Source organism: Hermetia illucens, chromosome 6, assembly GCF_905115235.1.
Source record: "Hermetia illucens chromosome 6, iHerIll2.2.curated.20191125, whole genome shotgun sequence".
Classification (NCBI taxonomy): domain Eukaryota; kingdom Metazoa; phylum Arthropoda; class Insecta; order Diptera; family Stratiomyidae; genus Hermetia; species Hermetia illucens.
In genome coordinates, this window is record NC_051854.1 from 44,421,036 (window position 1) to 44,446,327 (window position 25,292).

The following is a 25,292-nucleotide window of genomic DNA, read 5'->3' on the forward strand; positions in this document are numbered from 1 at the left end:
CGGACAGGGCTGCAGCAGGAGTCGCGGCCTTGAGTCGGCTAATGGCGAATGTCGGCGGCCCTATATCAACTAGGAGACGTCTCCTCATGGGAGCAACGCAGTCCGTCCTTCTCTATGGTGCGGAGGTATGGGCTGATGCCCTTGACAAGGAGGTGCATCGTAAACGCCTCGTTCAAGTGCAGAGGCGGGGAGCTTTGCGAGTGGCGTTTGCTTATCGCACGGTCTCCGAACCGGCTGTGATGGTGATTGCGGGAGTGATCCCCGTTGCCCTCCTTGCCAAGGAGCGCAAAGCTATCTACCGCCGTAAGAGTGAAAACTTAAGAGAAGTGGTTGCCTGTGAAGAACGTCAACGCACCCTTAACGAGTGGCAACTTTCTTGGCAAAATGAGCCAAGGGGCAGGTGGACTGCGCGGCTCATCGACAAATTAGATCCGTGGTTGAACAGAAAGCACGGTGAGATTGATTACTTCCTTACCCAACTTCTAAGTGGGCATGGAGGTTTTCAGTCTTACCTGCACAGGGTTGGGAAGGCACGATCTCCTGATTGTGTGTTCTGCAATAGAGTGGCGGATGACGCTGAACACACCTTTTTCTCTTGCGAGAGGTGGGACGACCTCCGCCAGCAGCTTTATGCAGACACAGGGGAGCTCTCTCCAGATAACATTGTGCGAGAGATGCTGAAGAGCGCTGGCAGCTGGAATCGTATTGCGCATTATGTTCGGGCTCTTCTTACTACGAAGAAGATTGAACTCGACCGGCAGAGGGATTGGACGGAAAGGGGTTCCCTGAACTAACAACTCCCTTCCTCCCCTCCCCTCCCGTTGGTGAAGGGAATTCCCTGACTTGAAGGCTCCCAAAGCCGGGAGAGCGGGAGGGCTAGCCCGAAGTAATGTGTCAAACGGTTCCAGGCTAGTTCTCTGATGACAGGGAGGTGTTTAGTTGGTAGTCCGCCAGCGTGCTGTTGCGGGAGTCCAACACTCTGTGCGTAAACGCATTCACCTACGCTACTCCCAAAAAAAAAAAAGCCCGGTTGTGAAAGGAGGACGAATGGATAGCTTCAGTCTGAATGACTGTAGGCCACGGCAGCGAGTCAGGGAGTAGGTGAGGAATGTACAGGAACTTTGCAGTCTTGCAGATTACTCACTGAGGAAGCTATCACCACACCTGGCCGTTAGGTATAAAATACAAACCCATTTAATGAAAAGAAGGAGGAACTTGAGGTTCGGTACGGATATCCGGCGGGAGTCATTTGACTAGGTGATTGTAATGGGCAGCACGGCGTCGTGGCTAGACGTCTAGGCGCTCCGACAGCCAGGAGCGTTACTCCGTCTGCTGCAACTGTTTCGCCCCAATCTGTGGCGACTTTTTCAGCAGGTTCGCGAAAGCTGCGAATGAAGGGGACTAAGGAAATGAACCTCTTCATCATCCGCTCCTACTACGAAATAACGGCGGGAGTGGGTACAAAATCGTACCGCCCTGTATTGCCCTAAATTCGTCGAGCGTCTCCCACAATGCGCGCACGTAACTGTGCAGCGAGTCGCAGACCAGTACCGCCTTATTATTCGCAGCGACACAATCCCGACCATCATCAGGAAATGTGTTCGATTTGAAGTCATCGCGGAAACTGGTGACTGAGAGTCTTTGGGGGCAAACGCGGCGGCATCAACAACACCATGTCGCACCATAGGCAATAGTTTCAGAATTCGCCGAAGCACTTCAGCTGAGGTTTCCGCTGAATTTCAGGATCCTTTGCATAGACCAGGTAGTCCCAAGCTCTATGTATCTCCAGCCACTCCGAGAATTCTATCTCAAATCAATGATGAGATTGCATCTCGACTGTGAGCTGATATGCCGCTCCTGCAACTACAATCACTTGTGTATTGTGGTGCAGTTACGGCTCTCAAAATGCACGGTCAGAAAATGTACTAACGCGTTATTGGTTTGAGTGACCAAAGGGATCCATCATTGAAAATTCGTCCGAAACGTCGGCGTGACTCACTAAGGCAGGATATTGCTAGACTTATTCAGATCAGCACTGGCAATGCCAGCAGACGGGTGAGAAATAAAGTGCAGAGGGTTTACCGGAACTATGCCCTACCCAGTGAGACTGAAATTCTGGACACACAAAGGCAGAAACTTTCTATCGTATGCGTTAGTCCTACGACGGTATGATGAAAGTCATTCCAGACGTGTCCAGAATGCAACATACGCGAAGAACCAGCCGAGCTTTTTCAGATCTCCCAACGAATCGCAACAGAGCGTCCAGCACAGTAGTTTTCGGTAACGGAAGCGAAAGAATACTGGAGTGGACTTTGGGGGTTACCCTCCCAACATGCTGAGCATGCTGAGTGGATCACCGCCGAATGCAGTCGCCATGTCAATACGCCTGGCATGACTTTTGCGGATGCTACCGAAGGGGATATTGAACGAGCCATAAACAGCTCGAAAAACTGAAAGGGCCAAGGTCTGGATCGGGTGCAGAACTCTGGTAAAAAAAGTTCACCGGTATACATTGTCGGTTAGCACACAGCATAAATCAGGTCATGAGTCGGCCGGAGGAATTTCCACCCTTCCTCACTGCGGGGATTACCTACCTTATCCCTAAGAAGGACGCGGTGTAGGATCCCGCAGACACAAGACCTATTACTTGCTTACCAACCCTCTACAAATTTATAACGTCCGTTATTGGTGGAAGGGGTCAATGCTCACCTCGAGGCCAACAACATTCTGTCCGAGGAGAAGAAGGACTGCCGAGTTGGATCAAGGGGGTTGCAAAGAGCCACTCATTAGCGACTCGGTAGTTGGACAAGCAACTAGAGGCCAAAGAAACCTCTTTAATTGCTATATCGATTATGCCAAGGCTTTCGATAGCGTCCCGCATACTTGACTAATCGATGTCTTACATCCGTATCGCATAGATCCGAGACTAATCAAGTTATTGGCGACAGGCATGGCAGGGTGGCATACCACCTTATCAGTGCATAAATCTGAGGCTGCTAATGCATATACGGGGGCAACTTCCAGGAGGATTCATTGAGTTCCCTTTGGTTTTGCATGACACTAAACCCTCTTTCATGGCTACTGAATCATGGCATGGTTTTGCGAACTGACACACTTGATGTACTTAGATGACATCAAGCTGTATGCTGGTACTGACGACTGCCATAGAACTCTGTTGCGAATAGTAGAGATGTACAGCTTGATATTCGGATGGGGTTTGGATTAGACAAGTGTCGAATCCAAGCCATCCGCTAAGGTCATCACGCATGCTATGTCAGGCGGTTATCTGTAAGTCAGAGTCTGGGCTAACTCCACTTAACTTAAAGGATCCTCAATCCTCTGAGTGAGGTCAAGTCGGATCAGGAGGGGATTGATGAATGGAAGTTGAAGGCAATGCACGGTAAACGCATGAATTCTCTTTGGCAGCCATTTGTCGATTTGCATTTGTGTGCTGGGGAGCTCCACACTGAGACGGAGGGATTGATATGTTATGTGCCATTCAGCACGGCGTCCTTACCACCCGAACTTATAAAAAGCTCATTATGAAAGAACGGGGGGGGGGGACGACCAGTGCAGAAACTGTGGTTCGGCGTTAGAGACGTTGGACCATCTCATTTCTGGCTGTACTGTTATTGCACGGGTGTAGCACATCACCAGGCATCACGCTGTATGTAAGGTGGTCCATCGAAACATTGCATAAAACCGTGGGCTGATCTTGATACTTGATATAATAGTTCTGCTTACAGCATGTATTCGGACCGGCAAATTCTAACTGATCGCCATATTTCGTACAACGTACTGTTAGTTTACAAGTTTCTATCCCCCATAATAGCAACATCGAACGGAAATATGTGGAGAAGAAGGTGAACTATCAGCCACTGGCTCCGGAAATCAAGGAAGTTTGGCGCTTCGAGCGGTTGGTTGTAGTTCCCATAATATTGTCAGCTAGGGGCATTGTACCTGAATCCCTCACGGCTTCCCTTGATGTCCTGGGACTCTCACACAAACCATGTAGAAGTACACCATTCTGCATACGTGCTCGATGTTGCGGGGAGTTCCCGACGGATTCTCCCAGTGACCTACCATCGGCCCCAACGGGACTCCGTACCGCACACAAACTGGTTAACCAGGCGGAGGCATATCTCTGAAGTACTACGTAATTACACCCAGGAAGGCAGAAGTTGGGGCGTCAAAGAGTAGATCCAAGGTCAACGTTGGTATACTGCGAGGACAACAACCAACAAAGACCATTGCTCAACAAGCAAGGACAAGCAAAAGCACGTCTGAGATGCTAAATGGTACCTGTGTTAGAAAGCCTCTTCAGCCCTTATGAAGGCTCAAGACAGACCCAACAGGTTCTGCTAACGCCCATTACAAAGTCTAGGGAAGTAGCGACACCAATCGAAGAGATGAGTATTTCCTTGAATTAATTCTTACCAACAGGCTAGAAATATATAACATAGGGAACAATTCAACATTCGTGACGATCACTAAATAAGAGGTACTAGACATACCTCTAGGAAATACTCTGATGAATGGGATGGTCAAGAATTGTAGGGTGTCGAATGAGCCCTCTATTTCTAATCACAGTATAATCAGATTCGACATTGAAGGCAACTCCGAAATAAAAGGAATAATAAGGAATCCCACCAGCACAGATTGGGGTCTCTGTATAACGCAACTCCAACGTAGCTCCCATTTAAGGGACACCGATATCAAGAGCAAACTGGACTAGAAACAATGGTGGAAAATCTCAACAAAGTCGTCATTGATGCATATGAGGCCAGTTGTCCGACTAAGACAGCTATCTCATCAAGAGATGTACCCTGGTGAAATAGGACCTTAGCCAGAACAGAGATACGAAAGCTCTTCAACCGACCAAAGCAAACCGAGAATTGACCGAGGTGCAGAAATGCTCTGAGTGCGTATAGCACGATCAGGGAAGCAAAACGGAGTAGCTTCGGGGAATTCTATGAAAGAATCGAATAGACCACACAAGCAGCCAGGCTTTACAAGGCTATAGCCAAAGACAGGGCAATATCTTCTGTCTGTTTGAAGAAGGAGGATGCGACATTTACCGAAAATGAGGAGGACAGAGTACACCTGCCTCTCAGAACTCATTGCCGGGGGTCCTACCCCACGGCGGCAGCCGACAACATTCTGTTTGACACCCCAAAAACAAAACGAAAAAAAAGTGAAAAAGGAGAACTGGAAACTAGCAAAGGAGGAAGCTAGGAAAATATGGGCAGTGGTAACTTTCAAAACAGGGAGTAGGTAGCATCTTTTCAGCACAGCGATACAGGCCCAGTGTTACGCGGAAGACATTATTTTAATATGTAGGGGCAAAGATGAGGATGTCTTATGCGATAGAATCCAAACTGGATCAAGGGTTACTAGTGCCTAGTGAAAGAAGGTGGCGCTTCGTATCAATCCAGCCAAAACCACCCTACCATTACTAGGAAACGTAAGTTTGATCATCCCAGAGCCACGGAGGTGAAACGAGAAGCAAAGGTTAAATATGTGGGAATTGCGCTAGACCAAAAATTACCCTGGAAGACCCATGTCGAAAACACCTGTCGCAGGGCTAGGATGACTTGCAGGTCCATAGCAGGAAAAAGAAGGGGTTGCATCCCTAAGGTACTACTTTAGATATACACCGCACCTGTGCGGAGTTGCCAAATCTACCATCAGGCGCGTCCCTCCGTGCGGATAAGAGAATGCTCGGCGAATGTGTCATGGGCATGCACATGCACGCATCCGGAGATGTGCGTTTATGGGCATGCTTATACTCAGGCCGGGTAAGTGGGAAGTAAACGCCCACCCATGGATAAAAATTGGCTATGGGAAGGATACCCAGAAATTAAACCAAATATGGAAGAGGAGAAAAGTAGTTTTTTTACGGTGCAGGGCTTCGGAAACCCAGTGCCGGCGGTTTTTGGGAGTGAGCAAGCGGGCTCCCGGCCGTCGATATCCAACGACCGCAGTGCCTCAGTAGTGGGAAACTTGGCTACTGTGGCATTTAATGCTACAAGAGATAATGGTGGAGTGGAAATTAGGTCCACACCGGATCCTTTTAGGAGGAGTTTGAAGCTTGGGAGATCACCACCGAGAACAATGGTTCCTTTTGTTAGTCGAGATTCGTCGCGGGACTCTGAAAGAAACACGAATAGTCCCTTAATCGACATCATTCCTTGTGGCGCAAGGCGCGAAAGCAAACGGGAACATACCGGAATGGCGTTCGTTACACTCGGGGAACGAATAAATGAACTGTGCGAGTTCATCAAGGAGAGGCGGAATATCCACCAAAATATTCGAGCCTTGATAAGAGGCACTAAATTGTCTTATATCAAGGCACTCGCAGAAAAGAATTCCCAAGCGTCAGTTGGCAAGGTCACAAGGGAAACGCAGGTGACGCCTCCCCATGATAAGGCAGGCGGGAAGACAGGAAAACGGGCTAGAGCCGGTGCCAGCGAGCCTCTTGGACCACAGCAAGTCCCGAAGAAGAAAAAAGCCTCTTCACCAAAGAAGGCGAAGCCGGCGAGAGTAACCGCGAAAGTCGGTAATCTCACGATTACAGCCAAAAAGTGGAAGAAACCAACGCCCGGAGGCCCGAACAATGGACTAAGGTGAGCAACAAGAGGAAAAAGGACAAAAAGAAGCTCCGCCCGGAAATAATAATTATTTCCAAGAAGGGAAATATGTCCTATGCCGACATTCTCCGAAAGGTGAAGTCAGACCCGGAATTGAAGGATTTGGGGGATAGTGTGAGCCGTATCAGGCGAACGCAGAGAGGGGATCTGATGCTGGAGTTAAGTAGATCCGTCGACAAGTCGGCCGATAACTTCCGCGGAAAGGTGGAAAGTGTACTAGGAGAGGAAGCTGAGTTAAGAGCTCGGAAACAGGAGATAGTGGTTGAATGCAAGGACTTAGATGAGGTCACCTCACGGGAGGACATCTGTGCTGCGCTAAAGCAACAGTAGCGACCTTAGCGATATAGACCAGAGTACCATAAAAAGGATGAAGAAGGCATATGGCGGCACACAGACCGCTATTATTAGTTTGCCGGCGGAATCAGCTATTAAGTTAATTACCGCGGGCAAGGTAAGAGTAGGTTGGGTCATGTGCAGGCTCAGGGAGCAAATATCTCTAAAGAGATGCTTCAGATGCCTCGATTTCGGCCATTTTGCGGCGGCATGCACTAGCCAGCATGATAGGTCGAGGAGTTGCAGGAAGTGGGGGGAAGAGGGCCACCTCATCAAAGATTGCACCGGAGCTCCACGGTGTATGCTATGTAGTGGGAAAGAGGGTGTGGACGACCGGCATGTTGCGGGAAGCAGCAGATGTCCGGTATATACGAGGGAGCTGAACCGCACAGGCAAATGAGATTGATACAAATCAATCTCTATCACTGTGAGGCAGCTCAGGACCTGCTCTCGCAAACCATTCGAGAGTCGAATGTCGATGTCGCGGTTATTTGCGAGCCGTACAGAAACCACGGCGGTGCGACTTGGGCGGTGGATGCGTCTGGCAGCGCCGCAATCTGGGCGTGCAGAAGACAGGCCATTCAGGAGGTCATGGCCCTCCCGGCAGCCGGTTTTATAAGGGCGAAGGTCAAAGGTGTCCATATTTACAACTGCTACCACCTCCTAGTCCAACCTTAGCACAATATGAGGAAATGTTAGACAGTCTGGTGTTGGACGCTAGAAACCGCAACCCCAAAATCATTGCGGGCGATTTCAACGCGTGGGCCCCGGAATGGGGAAGCCGATCGACGAACACCAGAGGTCAAATTCTGTTAGAATCATTTGCGGAGCTGGACATCGTGCTGGCCAACGTTGGATGCGTGCCCACCTTTCGAGGAAGAGGGTCGGGTTCGATCGTTGACCTGACATTTGCTACCACTTCACTGGTGAGGGAGATGGCTTGGCAAGTGAGTGAGCACTACACCCACAGTGACCACCAGACCATCTTCCTCCGCATTGGGAACCGGGGAAGCAGTCAACAACGTTCTGGAGGTGGAAAGGCTAAGGCGGTTGGCTGGTCTATGGGAGTTTTCGACGAGGAGACATTCCTGGCCGCATTGGAGGGAGCCCATGATCCGGATGGAACAGCGGTGGAAAGGGTCACGCAGCTGTCTCACCGAAGCATGCGACGCTACGATGCCACGACGACGTTTGCACCACGGTAAAAGGCCAAACTACTGGTGGAACACGGAGATCGTTGCCTTGAGATCCTCTTGCGAGCGAGGAGACTTTCCCACAGGACAAGGGGAAGGCCGGAGCACCAGGAGCGTGAGGAGGAATACAGGGATCTGCGAAGCAACCTTAAGAAGGCCATTCGGAGAAGCAAGCGGGAATGCTACCAAAAGCTCTGCATAGAGGCTAATACTAATCCGTGGGGTACAGCCTACCAAGTTGTAATGAAGAAGATCCGCGGGCAAAAATCACCTCAAGTGACATGCCCACGGCTCTTGTTGCAAATAATTACAACTCTTTTCCCGCAGCAGGAGCAGGACGAAAGAGAACCCCAACTGGCAGCTCAGCAGGACGTCTTCTCGATCCCTAATGTTACCGAAGAGGAACTTTGGGAAATCTGCAGACGTATTGGGGACAGCAAGGCTCCGGGATTGGACGGAATTCCGAACAGGGCTCTGAAGGTGGCGGTCAAGACCAGACCAAGGTGGTTCACCAGCACATTCGAATCGTGCATGGCGGAAGGAGTGTTTCCCGCCCAGTGGAAGAGGCAGAAGCTGGTGTTGCTACCGAAGCCCCGAAAACCACCCGCTGAGCCCTCTTCATATCGCCCTATTTGTTTCTTAGACACCATGGGGAAGATGTTGGAGAGGGTGATATACAAGAGGCTGCTCCCGTTCATCGCGCTTGCGGGTGGTCTTTCAAAGCGGCAATATGGGTTTCGGCGAGCCCGTTCTACGGTCGATGCAGTAGCAAAGGTCGTGGAATTGGCTCGAAATGCAATGGCCATGGGCAAATGTTGTGCTCTGGTGACGCTGAACGTCAAAAATGCTTTTAACTCAGCCAACTGGGGCTGGATTAAGGACGCTTTGGCCAAACTGGGTGTTCCTAGCTACTTGGCTCGGCTCATCGAGAGTTACTTTTCGGACAGACTTCTCTGGTACGAGACGGACGACGGGCCGAAGGAGTACATTGTGACAGCAGGTGTGCCTCAAGGTTCTGTATTGGGACCGCTGCTGTGGAACATAATGTACGACGGAGTGCTTGGCCTTCGCGTGCCGGAGGAGACAACGCTGATTGGTTTTGCGGACGACCTGGCGGTAGTTGCAATTACAAAGCATCTCGAGGACGTGGAGCTTTATGCAAATGAAGCCATTCATACCGTCAAGTCATGGTTACGAATGGCCAAGCTGGACCTGGAGGACGAAAAGACGGAGGCGGTCCTCATTACCAACCGTAGAAAGAACAACACGGTTACCATCCAGGTTGGTAATCGTGAGGTCGCCTCAAAATCGGTTGTCAAATACCTGGGGGTGATGATCGATGCCAAGCTGAGTTTCAAGGGACACTTGGATTATGCGCGAGAGAAGGCAGAAAATGCCAGCTCATCCGTTGCAAGGATGATGCCTAACGTGGGAGGGCCGGAGTATAGTCGCAGGATCGCGGGAGTGGTGAGGTCGATGCTGCTATACGCGGCACCTGTCTGGGCGGGAGCGTTGAACCACGCTGTCAACCGGAGGAAGATAAGTTCGGCATACCGACCAATTGCGCTAAGGGTGTGCAGCGCATTTAGGACGGCGTCGACGGAGGCAGTGTGTGTCATCGCAGGAATGATCCCTATAGATTTTCTAGCGGGCGAGGCACACTGGCTCTACGAAAAACGGAAGGCAAATCCAGCCGAGATGAATGCGGATTTCCGAAAAGCCATCAGGAGGAAGTTGTGTGGCAAGTGGCAACAACGATGGAATAACTCCGACAAGGGCCGGTGGACCCATACATTGATCCCGTGTATCGAGAAATGGGTCAACCGAAAGCGCGGAGAATTGAATTACCACCTGGCACAGTTCCTTACGGGACACGGTGGCTATCGGAAGTACTTGCACCGCTTCGAGTTGGACGAGTCTCCCAAGTGTCCTGAATGCTGTGCTACACCTGAGGAAACGGAGCACGTTATGTTCCATTGTCCCAGATTTCTGCAGCAGAAAAGGAGGTTGAACAGCATCTTAGGAGTTGGATCAAGCTTGGAAGGCGGCGCGACGGAGACGTGACATAGACGAGCTGGTATAGCGAACCAGAGCCTCCCCCGCGAAGTAATACTTCACGGTGGTCCCGCGGGGAGGGGCGGAAGAGTGGGGGTGGTTTTAGTGGGTGTGAATCCCACACACTGCTGCAACCTGGCGCAGCAGCGTCTTTCCAAGATTTCCACCTCCATCCATAAAAAAAAGGTAGGCTACCTAGTGAAGACTTGCCACGAAAGTGAGAATTGCATTCTCTTCGAGAATCGTGGCGCGCCCGATGTAAGCGCTGTACACAGTACAGAGAGGTTTCCGATTCCACAGAAATATTGTGTGAGTATTTATTCTTGCAAATACATATATTTCGGGAACCACTTGTTCCCTTCATCAGTGTTAACAAGTTAGCACTGATGTAGGGAACAAGTGGTTCTCGAAATATCGGTATTTGCAAGAATAAATATTCACACCAACGAAAAAGAAACAACAAGTTTTTATTATTTCAAATAATTAATCGTTGGAAACACCGCATAATTTCACTCAGAATTACGCAAATTTGGCGGAGAATTGGTGATAACAAAGCACCCGGTCTGGATGCTGTTCCCAATAGAGCCCTTAAACTCGCTGTTAAGACCAGACCCGAGTGGTTTATCTGCATGTTTGAAGCATGCATGATAGAAGGAGTTTTCCTCGACCGGTGGGCAAAAACTAGTTTTGCTCCCGAAGCCGAATAAGCACCCAGGACACCCAACATCATACCGACCGATTTGCCTTATCGACACGGCAGGAAAGATGCTCGAAAGGGTCATCCACAACAGACTGCTCCCTAACATCGAATATAAGGATGGACTATCGGAGAGACAATTGGATTTCGTCAAGCCCGCTCAATGATCGAAGCCGTAGACGTTGTTTTGAATCTGGCTCGAGACGCGATTTCGTCTAAAAAATGCTGTGCCTTGGTGACGTTGGACATCAAAAATGCATTCAATTCCGCAAGTTGCTCACTGCCTAAAACGGGTGTCCCTAGTTATTTGACTAAGCTCCTCAACAGTTACCTTTCGGAGAGGACACTTTGGTACGACACGGATGCGGGATCCAAGCAGTACACCGTCACCGCAGGAGTACCACAGGGCTCAGTGTTGGGTCCAATCCTGTGGAACGTCATGTACAATGGGGTCCTTGTCCTTCCCAAGCCAAAGGAGATCACGATAATCGGTTTCGCAGATTATCTAGCTGTGGTTGTCGTCGGCTGGAGATGGTTCAGCTTGACTTTACGGAACAAAAGACGGAGGCGGTCTTGATTACCAATCGTAGGAAGAGGAATACGGTTAATATTCGTGTTGGTGGTCACGTCATCACCTCGAAACCGGTTATCAAATACCTAGGGGTGATGATTGACGATAAAATCAATTTCAAGGGACATCTGGACTATGCCTGTGAGAAAGCGGCAAATAGCAGCGTATCATTAGCGCGGATGATGCCTAACATTGGAGATACAGTCGCAGATTACTTGTGGCCGGAGTGGTTCGCTCCACACTATACGCGGCACCAGTTTGGGAGGAAGCACTAGCGTGTGAGAGTAATCGTAGGAAGGTAAATATAACTTACCGCTTAGTGGAACTAAGGGTGTGCAGCGCCTTCAGAACAATATCATCCGAAGCAGTATGTGTTATTGCGGGAATGATCCCGATAGACATTCTGGAAAGTGAGGCACGGTGCCTGTACGAGACAAGGAAAATGAATCCTCCTGAAAAGAATGCAGAATACCGAAAGGCGGCTAGGCGAGAGTCGCTGGAGAAGTGGCAAAAACGGTGAACGACTCGCAGAGGGGTCGCTGGACCCACACTTTGATTCCCCGTATTGAGGAATGGATCCAGCGACGATACGGTGAGATTAACTACCATCTGACGCAATCCCTGTCAGGACATGGTGGTTACAGGAAGTACCTGCACCAATTCAGGCTGGATGATTCTCCCTTGTGTCCTGAATGTGGTTGCACACCTGAGGACCCGGAGCATGTTATGTTCCACTGTCTACGAATTTTCTCAGAAAGGAGGAGTCTGGAAGACTCCCTGAAAATCAACCTAAGCCCGCAGAACATAGTCGGGGAAATGTTGAAGTCGGAGGGAAACTGGTGTGCGGTGAACTCCGCAATCAAAAGAATACAAGAGGAACTTGGAGGAGCGGAGCCCGCAAGGAGGACCCGAAGCACGGAAGGCTTGGTCACTTAAAGCGCAGTCCACCCCGCGAAGTAATGCTTTACGGCGGTCCCGCGGGGAAGGAAAAAGGAGAAAGTGGGGGTGGTTTTAGTGGGTGAGAACACCACACGCTGCTGCAACCTGGTGCGGCAGTGTCTTTCTAAGATTTCCACCTCCATCCATAAACAAAAAAAAAGGCAGACAGACGGTCAGACAGATAGACAGACAGTAAACCGATTTTAAATGAATCTAGTCTGCAGACGATAAGGCTGGTAGGCAAAGAACTTGTTTTTACTCTTTGTAACCGCTAAAGCAGAGTAGTCTTCCACAGTCCTTTTGCTGATCTGATGAGGGTATCGAGACCCAGGGTCTGGATAGTATGGGTTCCCGGTTATATGGGATTAAAAACCAATGAGACAGTGGACAATTTGACAAGGATGGGAGGCACTAATTTCCAGAAAAGGAGAGGAATGGTTGAGGGAATTATAGTGGACGAATTTGCCAGGATTTTTTTAACCCCACCAAGAATAGAGTTAGGATCACACGGAATATTGACGAGCTACTGCAGGGCAACTGAGAAATCTGTGGATATTATCTTGTGTCTTGTGAAATTTTCTGGCATATTCTGGGCCAAAGTTTTGGACGGGATGATATACTAAAATTCGTTATTGGATTAATGGAATAAATATTTAAATGCTGCAGTTATCAATTGATATCGCATTCCTGCTAATAGTCAATAAATGTTCCGATATAGCTTTCTGTGAAGATATCTTAATGCCGAGACGATGGAGAGCAATTCCTTCTGAATATAAATCTATCTATCAACATGGGAGAGGTTTCCTTACAAATCCCTAAATCCATGACTTTTATTTTGACACCATTGGATCCTACATTGACGAAAGGCTAATGCCCTCCCATAAAATTTAATTGCGCTAATCTTCTATCTTGAGGATAACTTTTAATGCAAGTTAAAACAAACCACATCACAATCATAGCGATATCTGTCCCATAAATAATTCCCAGAGAGATTAATATAAATGATCCTCCAAAAGTTTTGATGGGCCTTGTGTACGCAACCATAAAGGTGTGCAACATTCTACAATGAACGCCCGATTGTTCACGGGACATATTTTGTGTGTCAGCACTTTGGTGGAAGGCTCAAACATGTGCTCGATGTCCTTGCGCTTATATGAAAGTGGGAGTGAAAACTTTCCTTTTATGTGGCTTTCGCACGAAACGGACGTCTTTCCTAGTTTATATTTAATGGAACTTGGGTATTATTGCATGAAGAAGGATGAAAATGTCCCTTTTGTGGAAATGGGCTTAGAACTTGTTACAGTTCCAAACTGAATGATAATCATGGACTTGATATGATAGTAAGAACAAATTTCAACGGTTAGGGTATTTCAAGGGTGTTTCGTAACCTCAATGAGAAGGCAAACAACTTGGTCGGATCACCCTTTGCAGGCTCAAAACGTTAATGTTGTTGTTTGGAATATTGCCGCAATGCATGGCTAAGAAACTATATCTGTCTGAATCCATTGGGAGAAAATAACATTTTCTAGCGACTGCATAACCCCTAATGAACTCAGGGACTATTTTCTGAATAGCCGAGTGGCATCCCTCTCTTGGTAACTGCTTTGAGTATGGATAATGTTCTAAGAATCCCCAAGGCTGCTCAAAGTCAACCATTTTCTTTTTGGAGTGTGGTAGGTGAAGGAGTGTTGGACCCCGGAAACGGACAACCGATCAAACAACCACCTCCCAGTCATGATAGATCTAGCCTTGAAGCGTTGCTTGCATTACCTCGGACTAGTCCTACCGCGCCACCGGCCCTCAAGTCAGGGTATTGCTTCCACCAACGAAAGGGGCGAGGAGGAAGTTAGTTGTTAGTTCAGGGACCCACTTGCCTGCCTGACTAGTCCCTCCACCGGTCGAGCTTCATCTTCTTCGCAAAATGAAGAACCCGAACCTAATGAATAACATCACTACATCTACCAGCGCTCCTAAGTGTCTCTCTGACAACATTGTCTAGAGAAAGCTCCCCTGTATCTGCAAAAAGTTGCTGGCGGAAGCCACCGCACCTTTCACTAAAGTGGAAGGTGTTCAGCATCATCCGCCACTCCATTGCAGCACACAATCAGGAGGTTATGCCTTTCCCATCCTGTGGAGGTAAGACCAATGCCCACTTAAAAGTTAGGTAAGGAAATAATCAATCCCATCATGCTTTCGGTTCAGCCACTAATCGAAACTGTCGATGCGCCGCGCAGTCTATCTGACCCTTTGCTCATTTTGGTGAGATATTTGATACTTGGTAATTTCGCACAAAGGGTTAAAGAGTAGTATAGTTCCCAGGGCGAAACCTGGATTGGTACCCACGATGGAGCATAAAACCTTGGAAATGCCTGCAGAACCAACACCAGCAGCTCTACTACCAAACCTTATCTCCACCTCCACGTGGTGACCGCTGGAAGCTCTTTCCTGACGAAAAGCTGCAGACGGAGAAGGATGAAGGCGAGTCTCCCGCGCCTAAAAACGGGACAAATTGTACCAACTGATCCTCCAGGTTGAGTGCTGGGTACGACTGACAACCCTACATGGAAAAAATTTGTTATGAAGCAGAATAGGAACCCCGGACTGGATGGATTTTACAACGACAAACCCGGCAACGAAAAAGCAATAACTATTTGCCCATTTTCTCCCTGTACAGAGATGGAGCTACCTCATATCCAGTCCCAATATAACGCTGATGTAACAGTATTGCGGGAGATGCGCTGGAGTGGGACCTGTTTCCTGGAGAAGAGTCGCTATACCATATATTACAGTCGCCATCCAGTAAACCATGTGCTCGGAGTAGGTTTCTTAGTCAGCCAGAAAATGAAACCTGCTATTATTGGCTTTGAAAATAAAGCGAAGGCTATGAACACTGCGCTTGAAAGGCAGATTTAGAAATATAAGCTTCGTTAACGTTCACGCCCCTACAGAGGAGACCGCAGAGTCGGAGAAGGATACCTCCTATGAAGCAATAGAACGAACCCTCGAAGCCTGTCCCAGGTATGATATCAAAATCATACTTGGAGATTTTAACAGCCAAGTAGGGATGGAGCCCGTATTCAGGGGATACGTTGGCTTCCCAAGCTTACATCAAAATGCAAATGGCAACGGAGTGCGAATTATTCAATTAGCAGTGTCACACGAAATGGTTTTTGGAAATATCTGGTTTGCGCGGAAAGCGGTCCACAAACATACGTGAGGCTCTCCATGCGGGACCAAAAAACGCGGGCACGCGCGGAAACTATCACGAATTCCGGCGAACGAGGAAGCGACTACACACATGGAAAAAGGAAGCCTGGGAGAACCAACAAGTCTGTAAACTAGAAAAGCGCAGGGAGCAACGGCACCAGGCGCGCAACTTTTACCAATAAATCAGCAGGCTGAAGCCTTATACACCTCAATGCTCACCCTGCCGAGACAAAGAGGCAATTCTGATTTCCGACAGAATGGGCATATTGGAGTGATGGGTTGAGTACTTTGATGAACTACTGAACAATCAGGACATCGGCGAGTTAGAGGTCCTGCCAAATCAAGACGACAGACATACTGCCACCAACAAGTATAGGAGAAACAGTCCGTGCAATTCATCGGCTTTAAAATCATAAGCCGCCAGGAGCCGATAGAATTACAGCCGAATTGGTTAAATATGGAGGCAACCAATTACTTCAAGTGATTCAAGTGATGCTCAAGGTGTGGGACAGCGAATCAATGCCTAACCACTGGCAAAAAGGGCTTATCTGTCTCATACATAAAAAGGGAGATCTCACACAGTACAACAATTATAGAGGTATCACGTTGCTGAGTACAATCTATAAGATATTCTTCGTTACCTTGCTCCCCATATGCTCAGAGCCCCAGATCATACCAAAGATGCTTTTCTCCAGGCAAATCAGCAACGGATCAGATTTTCTCGGTGCGGCAAGCGATGGAGAAACTGTTGGAATATGAACATCAATTGCACCATCTTTCTATTGACTTTAAAGCCGACTATGATAGCATAGCCAGGGTAAAACTGTACATGGCCATGAGAGGATTCGGTATCCCGACGAAATTGATAAGACTGACTAGGCTGACCCTGACCAATGTGCGAGACCAAATAAAAGCAGGAGGACCACTCTCAAGATCATTCAACATCAACCACGGCCTACGACAAGGGGATACCCTATCATGCGTCCTCTTTAACCTGGCCCTGGAGAAAGTGATCCGTGATGCTGAGGTAAATGGGAGGGGTACGATGGAGCAGGCGGCGATCATCAATATCAAATCGCACTGGTCAAACAGAAAGCATAAGGATAGGAGAATACAACTTTTAGACCGTTGATAATTTCTCTTATCTAGGGTCGAAAATCACAACCGATAACCGTTGCGACGATGAAATCCGCGCACAGTTGTTGGCTACCAACAAAGCCTATTTCAACTTACAAAAACTATTTCGCTCAAAACGTCTAACCTCTCTAACTATACAAGACTATGATTTTGTCAGTCCTTATGTGTTCCTCGGAAATCTGGGTTCTTAGCAAGAAAATCGATCTGGGTTCTTAGCAAGAAAATCGCGAACTCTTGGTCGCGTTCGAGAGAAGAATCCTCCGAAGAATTTTTGGCCCCCTACATGAGGATGGACGATTCCGTAGGCTACATAACGACGAAATCTATGAGCGATACCATGACCGTCAGATTGTGGATAAAATCCGGCTCAATAGGTTGCGGTGGGCGGGTCACTTAATTTATATGGATGAGGACGATCCAAGCCGGAAAGTCTATAAGGGCAATATGTATGGTAGAAAAAAAGACGAGGTAGACCCTGCCTGAGATGGAGCGATGGCGTAGGTCAGGACACCAGGCAGATTTTAGGGATATGAAATTGATGGACCTCGACGCAAAAGCGTGGCGTGTGGAGTTCCTTATTAAAGCAGGCCTAGACCGTATACCGGTTGCTGCGCCGCTGATGATGATGAGTCTTCGCCCCTACGGGTGTAGATTTTAAGTGAAGACGGCTTTACAGTTTCTTCCCAGGGCAGATGCAAATCGTCAGATGATCCCTCACCTCTGCCCTGGGAGCAGCGTGTCCGGCCCGGCAAGCTTAGGACCCCACAATCTTTAAAAAAATATGTTCAGCTCTGGTCCAGCCTTAGCCAAATTATAGGCGGATTTACTCTCAATATATAATTCGTAATCATGTCGTGTTCTGCGAATTTTATAAAGGAGTATTTAATATTTGCGAGCCGCTTCGATCACGCTGCTCCCAGGGTAGAGGTGCGGCAGCATCGGACGATCTGCCTCTGCCCTGGTAAAAAACCATAAAGCCGTCTTCCTCTTATATTTTCAAAGTTTCGGTGCTAAGCCCTAAACGTTTGTGGACCAAAAAAGAACGAGTAAGTTGCTCCCCATTTAGTCCGGTCGACATCATGTGGAAGCAGACTTAGGACCCCGCAAACCTTAAACAAACAAAACAGAGGGTCTAGATGGCTTTACGTTCTCTAGCAAAGAGGGCAACGGGGATCACTCCGCACCCGGCGGAAAATGCCGCAGCGTCGTCGTCTATATAACCGACTAGACGCGATTCTTCTGTCATGTCGAGCCCTAGCAGACTATCTTAGGAAGCGTTCCAAAGGTCCGCCCCTAGAATGGACTCCTGTTCTACTTCCAACGTGATCTCCATGCTACTCTGGCCCCCTAGTCTCATAGTGCAGGGAACGGTGTCTCGGATAATCCTTCAATATCGGCACTGGAATGAATTTTCTAATGTGCCTGGCATATCTGAGCATTTTACGAAATTGAAGGCATTTCTGTCATCAAGCGTTATGAGCAGCACTATCCGGGCACCTGTGCACCTTGGCTCGATAAACTGCATCCACGAATTTTTTAACAACATCCACCGTGGATCTCCCTGCTCCGAACCCAAACTGTCTTGGAGATAAAACCCCAACGACCCGTGCTGGGTCGTTTCAGCGAATCTATTCCTAATCAGTTTTTCGAGCAGTTTCTCGCCTGTATTAAGCATATGAGGCGGTCCGGGTCTTCTTTTCCTTCTCTGTTTAGTGCGAGCCTCTCCACATTCAAGCGGCAAGAAAAATTCACCATTTCAGGCAAGCTTTGGACTTCCTGGCAGCAAGTCTGGCCGCACCAGTTTGTAACCTTCCTCCCAGTTAATACCGCTTTTTCGAGCTCTTTTGTCGTGAATAGGGGCAATCCTCGTCTCCTTCCGTGTTGCTGACATCAACCCGTACAGGACGACTAGAAAATAAAGGTTTTCCCCAGTACTGGATGTTTAAGAAATAAGGGTTTTGGCAGGGCCCCGATTTTCCAGGTAACAAGTTTATAGCCAAGTCCCCACGCGTCAACATTTACCTCGTTGACCAGGTTCTGCCAACCGCAAGCTTTGCTTTTATTTGCCGCGTGGCAGAGTCTTCTTTCTGCGATATGTACTCAACCTTTCGAACGCAACCCTCTTCGCAGGCGTACAAACGTTGTGCCAAACTATGGAGCTTGTGACGTCTATTCGTTCATAAAAGGTCTGTCTCGATTAGGGACCCTTCAAAGATTGTTGTTATCAAGTTCATCACTGAATTTACGATACTATCAACTGTAACGCTACCACCCCCAGAGGCGCGACTCTGCCTATTCCTAGAGCTTCCACAAATTTCCTGGTGTTCACCTTCACGACGGCATCGTTCCGATGTACTGATGATCGCTTGCCGAAAAGTCTTCTAGGACATCCCCTTGCCTTAAACCGTTGTTGATGTCGAATGGTCTTTGATCCTGCTGCTTTTATCTGGCCTCGCAAATTGGTCAGGGTCAGCCTAATCAGTCTTATAAGTTTCGTCGGGATACCGAATTCTCTCATGACAGTGTACAGTTTTACCCTGGCTATGCTATCATAGTCGACTTTAAAGTCGATGAAAAGATGGTGCAAAGATGATAGGCGGTGACTTTAATGCGTGAGCTATCTAGTGGGGCAGCAAAGAGACTAACGCAAGGGGGCGGCGCTTATTAGAAGCATTCGCCCAGTTGGATGTAGTTCTGGCCAACGAAGGCGGTATAAACACTTATCGAAAAGGGGGAACTGGTTCAATTGTAGATCTGACTTTTGTCAGCCCTACGTTGGCAGGTGACATGTACTGACAAGTTAGCGAGGACTTCACGGATAGCGACCAACAGGCAATCACCTTTGAACTAAGGGCGGAGCCACAAGCCAGGAGACCCGCACCCCGGAAACCGAAATCTAAAAGGACACCAGGGTGGTCTGCAAAAGCGATAGACGAGCAAACATTCATGGAGGTGTGGTTAGATTTGCCTAGCAAAGCAGGTACCTACACGCATAGAGCTCTCCATGTTACACAAAGCATGTGACGCGTTGGTGCCTAGGAGATGTTCTTTCCCCACTAGAAGACCCAATTATTGGTGGAATAGTGAACTTGCCAGCCTCCGATAGATTTGCCACGGAACCAGACGAACGGCTCAGAGGGAATAGGTAGGATGGACCAAGGGCAAAAGGAGCATGCCTATAGGGAAGCTCGCAAGAACCTCAAGCTCGTCATCCAGCGGAGTGAGAGCAAATGTTTTAAAGAGCTCTGTTTGGAAGCGGACATAAATCCGCGGGGTTGTTCCTATAAAATCGTGATAGGACGATTCAGAGGTCGATCATCTCCGCAGATCACGTGTCCTATACTCTTGTTGAAAATAATGCAGGGGTTATTTCCCCAGCAAGAGGGGGGGTACTGACACTTTCCAGCGTCCCCTGAATGCGGCGCCGATTCTATCAATCACCAGGGACGAGCTGCTGGAGATCTGCAGCCGAATAGGCGCAGCAAAGCCCCGGGTCTTGACGGCATACTGAATAAGGCCTTCAAACCTGCCGTCAATTTTAGACCAGATATGTTCGCGGAGTTATTCGAAACGTGCATGCCCGAGGCTAGCTTTCCTGCACCATGGAAGTGGCAGAAGCTGGTGCTCCTGCCTAAGGCTGGCAAACCTCCAGGGGAACCGTCTTCCTATAGACCCATATCTCTTCTAGACACTATGGAGAAAATGTTAGAGAGAGTTATTTATAATAGATTACTCCCAGTCGTCGAGAGCCAAGGGGGCCTTTCGTATAGGCAGTTTGGGTTCCGTAAAGCCAGATCAACCATTGATGCCTGGTTACTGGCTTGGCGGAAAATGCAATTCACGGAAGCGGTTGTACCAGCAAATATTGTGTGGTGGTCTCCCTGAATGTGAGGAATGCATTCAACTCGGCCAATTGGAACCTTATACGAAAGTATCCGGCGAGGATTATTGTTCGCACCTACTTCGCCGCTATTATCGATGGCTACTTGCAAGAGCGGACGCCCCGGTATAATACCGATGATGGACCCAAGGAGTAAGTTATCTCCGCGGGTGTCCCACAGGGTTCTGTACTGAGCCGACTACTGTGGAACATCATGTATAATAATGTACTTAACCTTCGGGTTCCGGAGGAGGCCAGGGTGGTGGGTTGCGCCAATGATATAGCACTGGTTGTGGTCGCAAAGCATCTCGAGGATGCTGAGTTGTACTCAAGAGAAGCAATCAGTGTTGTTAAGGCTTGATTAGAGAGTGCGACGGAAGGAAGCCTAGCTAAAGTAAGCCAACTCCGCCCCGTGATGTAATACCTAAAGGTTATGCCACGGGGTTGGGGGAGTCGGGGGTGGTTTTAGTGGGTATAAATCCTACACTCTGGCGTGCCGAGGCCAGCGTCTTTTGAAGATTTCCACCTCCTTAGAGTCAGGCTAGGCACAGCTCTGTACTGGGCCCGCTACTGTAGAACATTATGCATAACGCTGTACTTAATCTTCCGGTTCCGGAGGAGGCCAGAGTGGTGGGTTACGCCGATGGTATAGCACTGGTTGTGGTCGCAAACCATCTCGAGCATTCTGAGTTTTACTCAAGCGAAGCAATCAGTGTTGTTAAGGCTTGGTTAGAGAGTGCTGGACTGGCACTCGCTGAAGAAAAGACGAAAGCGATCCTCATCGCTAAGCGCCGCAAAAGAAAATACGCCTGCATTAGAATCGGGAATCGAATCATCACTTTCAATCCGGCCATCAAATACTTTGGGGTGATGATAAACGGAAAACTTAATTTTAAGGAGCACATAGAGCATACTGGCAAAAAAGCATCCACCACGAGTATGGCTCTCGGAAGGATGATGCCGAACGTAGGAGGACCGCGGCATACTTGCAGGTTGCTCATAGCCAGGGTGGTGAGTCCTATCATGCTGTATGCAGTCCCAGTTTGAGAAAAGCGCCGCAGGTTTTAGACTGTGCATATAAACTGAGTACTGTTTACAGAAGAACAGCGTTAAGGGTGTGTTCTGCCTTCAGCACCGTCTCTGGCGATGCAGCATTCGTCATCTTGGGAATGATGCCGCTTGATATCCTGGCAAACGAAATGATGAACATTTATAACACGAGGTCCATCTCTCCCTTATCGCAGGTGAAAAAAGCGGAAAGGGATAGATCCATAAGCAGATGGCAACAGCGATGGGACCAGTCAGGTTGATCCCTACCTACGGGGAGTGGCTGAAGAGAAAGCGTGGGGAGATCAATTATAATCTCACCCAGTTTCTCACCGGCCATGGAGGATACCGTTAATGCCTGTACAGGTTTAAATTGGACACCTCTCGAGGATTCTGAGTTGTACTCAAGCGAAGTATTCAGTGTTGTTAAGGCTTGGTTAGAGAGTGCCGGACTAGTGCTCGTGGAGGAAAAGACGGAAGCGGTCCTTATCACTAAGCTCCGCAAGAGAAATTACGCCTGCATTAGAATCAGGAATCGCATCATCACTTCCAAGTCGACCATCAAATACTTGGGGGTGATGATGGACGGAGAAGGTCTACAAAAGAACAGCCTTAAAGGTGTGTTTGCCTTCAGTGCCGTCTCAAATGATTCATTCAGCATTCATGAATTTAGAATTCAGAATGGTGCCAATTGACATCTTGGCAACCCAGATGATGGACATTTATAACACCAGGTCCATCTCTCCCTTATCGCAGGTGAAAATAGCCGAAAGGAAGAGATCCATGAGCAGATTGCAAAAGGGATGGAACCAGTCAGGAAAGGGTCGTTGGACTTACTGGTTGACCCCTTCCATCGAGCAGTAGCTGCAGAGAAATAATGGGGAGATCAATTATAATATCACCTAGTTTCTCATCGACCATGGAGGATACCATCAATAGCTGTAAAGGTTTAAATTGGACACTTCGCCTAATTGTCCAAACTGCGACGGCGTCCCATAGGACCCAGCGCACGTATTCTGCCAATGTCCTAGGTTCGTGGAAGAAAGGAGGAACCTAGAGGAAACTCTAGGTGTGCTATCACCGGAAAATTTTGTCCGGAGAATGGTAGCTTCCCAGGAAGACTGGAATGCGATCAGTTCCATAATCGCGGTAATCCAGGATAAACTGCGAAACGCAGAAGAAGTGAGGATGGCGCGGTTACGAACCCCGCGGTTAGACGGACGGAGATCTAGCTAAAGTAAGCTAACTCCGCCCCGGGATGTACAATAATACCTAAAGATGGTTCCACGGGGTAGGGGGGGGGGGAGTCGAAGGTGGTTTTATTGGGTAAAAATCCCACACTCTGGTGTGCCCAAGCCAGAGTCTTTTGAAGATTTCCACCTCCTTAAAAAAAAGACAATAAACCGGTTTTAATAAGGTTCTGTTTCACGCAAAACCTTGCCCAATATACAAATTCTTTTCCATAAAGGTGAAGAACTTTCCCGACAGAAGAACAACAGAAAGGATTTCTGTGAATTCGTAAGATGTTCTGGCCTTGACATTTCGTCCTTATTTTGTTCGAGTGATCACCATTGTGATTACATTTGGAAAATGTTAGGTCTCGCACAAACGTCTAAGCAGCATTAACAACGTCTTATTTGTTTTTATTTGTTGGCCTTGCAGACAACAATTAAAATTCCTTAAATCAATGTAGGTCCTTGGAATAGTGGAATTACTGAGATTGCTAACCCCATGGTCCAATATGGTTAAATTTTGGTGAATCCTTGAGTGATGCGTGATTGATAAAAACTGAAACTTACCTAAAACTAAAGTTGGCCAGGACTCCAATCGCGATGTTAATCCTTTCAAGAAGATCTGATGCAAGAATAAGACGGTTTCAGAATTTAGAAATATGGAATTGACATCTTCGTGGGTGCATGGAGGTCTTTTTGAGCTTGCCGCCATCCGAAATGGTCTCAGGAAACAGGACACTAGCACCTGTAAGGAGAAGAAAAATGATAAATTAATTGAGTGTAAAATCAAATAGTCAAACGTCGACAATGTAAGACTTCGTTACAACATAATTTTTGCTAAAACCTCCGCCGCCTGAATACCTTCCAAAAAATAAGCCATCAACCAGACGAACTGGAATGTGGTGTTTCATTCAGAGGTATGAATGATACATCACGTCCCAACAACATTAATTTATTGTACCTAGTTTTCATTTGACTTAATTCCCAACGAAGGACAAGACCAACTTCCAGACTGAAAGGCCATAAATAGGATCCTTCTTGAAGTTTCACAGGAATACGTAAGTTGTCATGGTTTCGCTTCCTTGCTCCACTTCTACTCCCCAGCAGTACTCCTCCACAGGACATAAATCAAAATATCTCGCTATACCAATTTCAGCAGGTTTCATTGCTAACCTCAACTTGCTGTGCGCGTTTCCTTTTTCTCGTGACGTGCATTAATTTTTCTTCTTCTTTTCGGGACTTAAATAAATTGAATAATAAAGATACTTCAGGGGAGAAAAGATGCGGCAGTTTATTTGCCAACAATAGGAAGAGTTCATTATCCTCGAAGGCTGGATTGGCGAAATTGAAAATTAAGTTAATAAAAGTAAATGTGGGGTGAAAAAGGAATGACGTGAGCATTTTGAAGGTAGATTCACTTGAAGTTTTAGAAGGAGGGAAGGTTTCCTCAGGTGAAGCTGGCATTCTGGGGGAGACAACAAGGCTGCTGACCGCTAGGATGATTGCAATTTGCTGGGTGTCTTAATTCACGGCGTCCCCTCCTATTTATCTATTTTCAATATTGCTGAGTTCATAATTGGATTTAACATACAATATTGGGTGTTTTTCCTTTCTTTTGGTAACATTGCCTCTTCCTTCTTGCATCCTTGTTTACTTAAAAACTCAGAATAAGTTTTGCTGTAATAATAACCTCACGGGACTCTTCATAAAGTTGAAGCCAGTCCAGCAAGATTCCGCCAGTCTGCCCCCGGAGCTCTAGGACGATCCATTTGGTCATAGATGTGATGAGATATTGGATTGCATTCCCTGGCATAACCTAAAATGGCGTTGTCGTCGTTCCTCAATATCTGACCTATCCACTGCCTCTTTCGCCTTCTGATCAGCACATCCACGGGAATCCGGCCCGTGCGATGATCAAGTTCGCCACTAGTTATTGTCTTAGGCCGCAATATCTCGACGGTACTTCGCAGACATGACTTGAGGTTGGGGCTTTCCAGTAACAGTGAGAGCCTGTTTCCATGTACTACTCTCATATAGTAGTGGACCACTTTGAGGAAACATAACATTATCCATTAAATTTTTTCATGCCAGCATTACGTGAGAACGCCATTGGTAACCAAATGAAAAAGTATTGATGACAAGGATTCCGTTTCGAACCTCAAATGGAAGATTACCTCGATGTAGGCCTAATCTCATTATGCTTTAGGTTAATGCTGCATAATTGAAAAAGTCCTCATACGGCCTCCACGCAGTGACAACTAGAACCAGTCTTTGGACGGGCCAAGTATAAGTAAAGTTGAAATGGGAGTAAGCTCATCCAACCGAATCTAGCGGGGATTGACCTAAGCAAT

The 25,292-nt window shown here is 47.8% G+C and overlaps 1 protein-coding gene across 1 annotated transcript in view; it reads right to left on the minus strand.

Annotated features, from left to right (window-relative positions):
* The window catches only part of LOC119660384 (ras-specific guanine nucleotide-releasing factor 2-like), a 323,473-nt gene that overhangs the window by 140,529 nt on the left and 157,652 nt on the right, over positions 1–25,292 (minus strand). Inside the window, exon 10 of the mRNA XM_038068909.1 lies at positions 23,509–23,686. Coding sequence (XP_037924837.1) covers positions 23,509–23,686 — 178 coding nt within the window. The remainder of the gene's footprint in view (positions 1–23,508; positions 23,687–25,292) is intronic.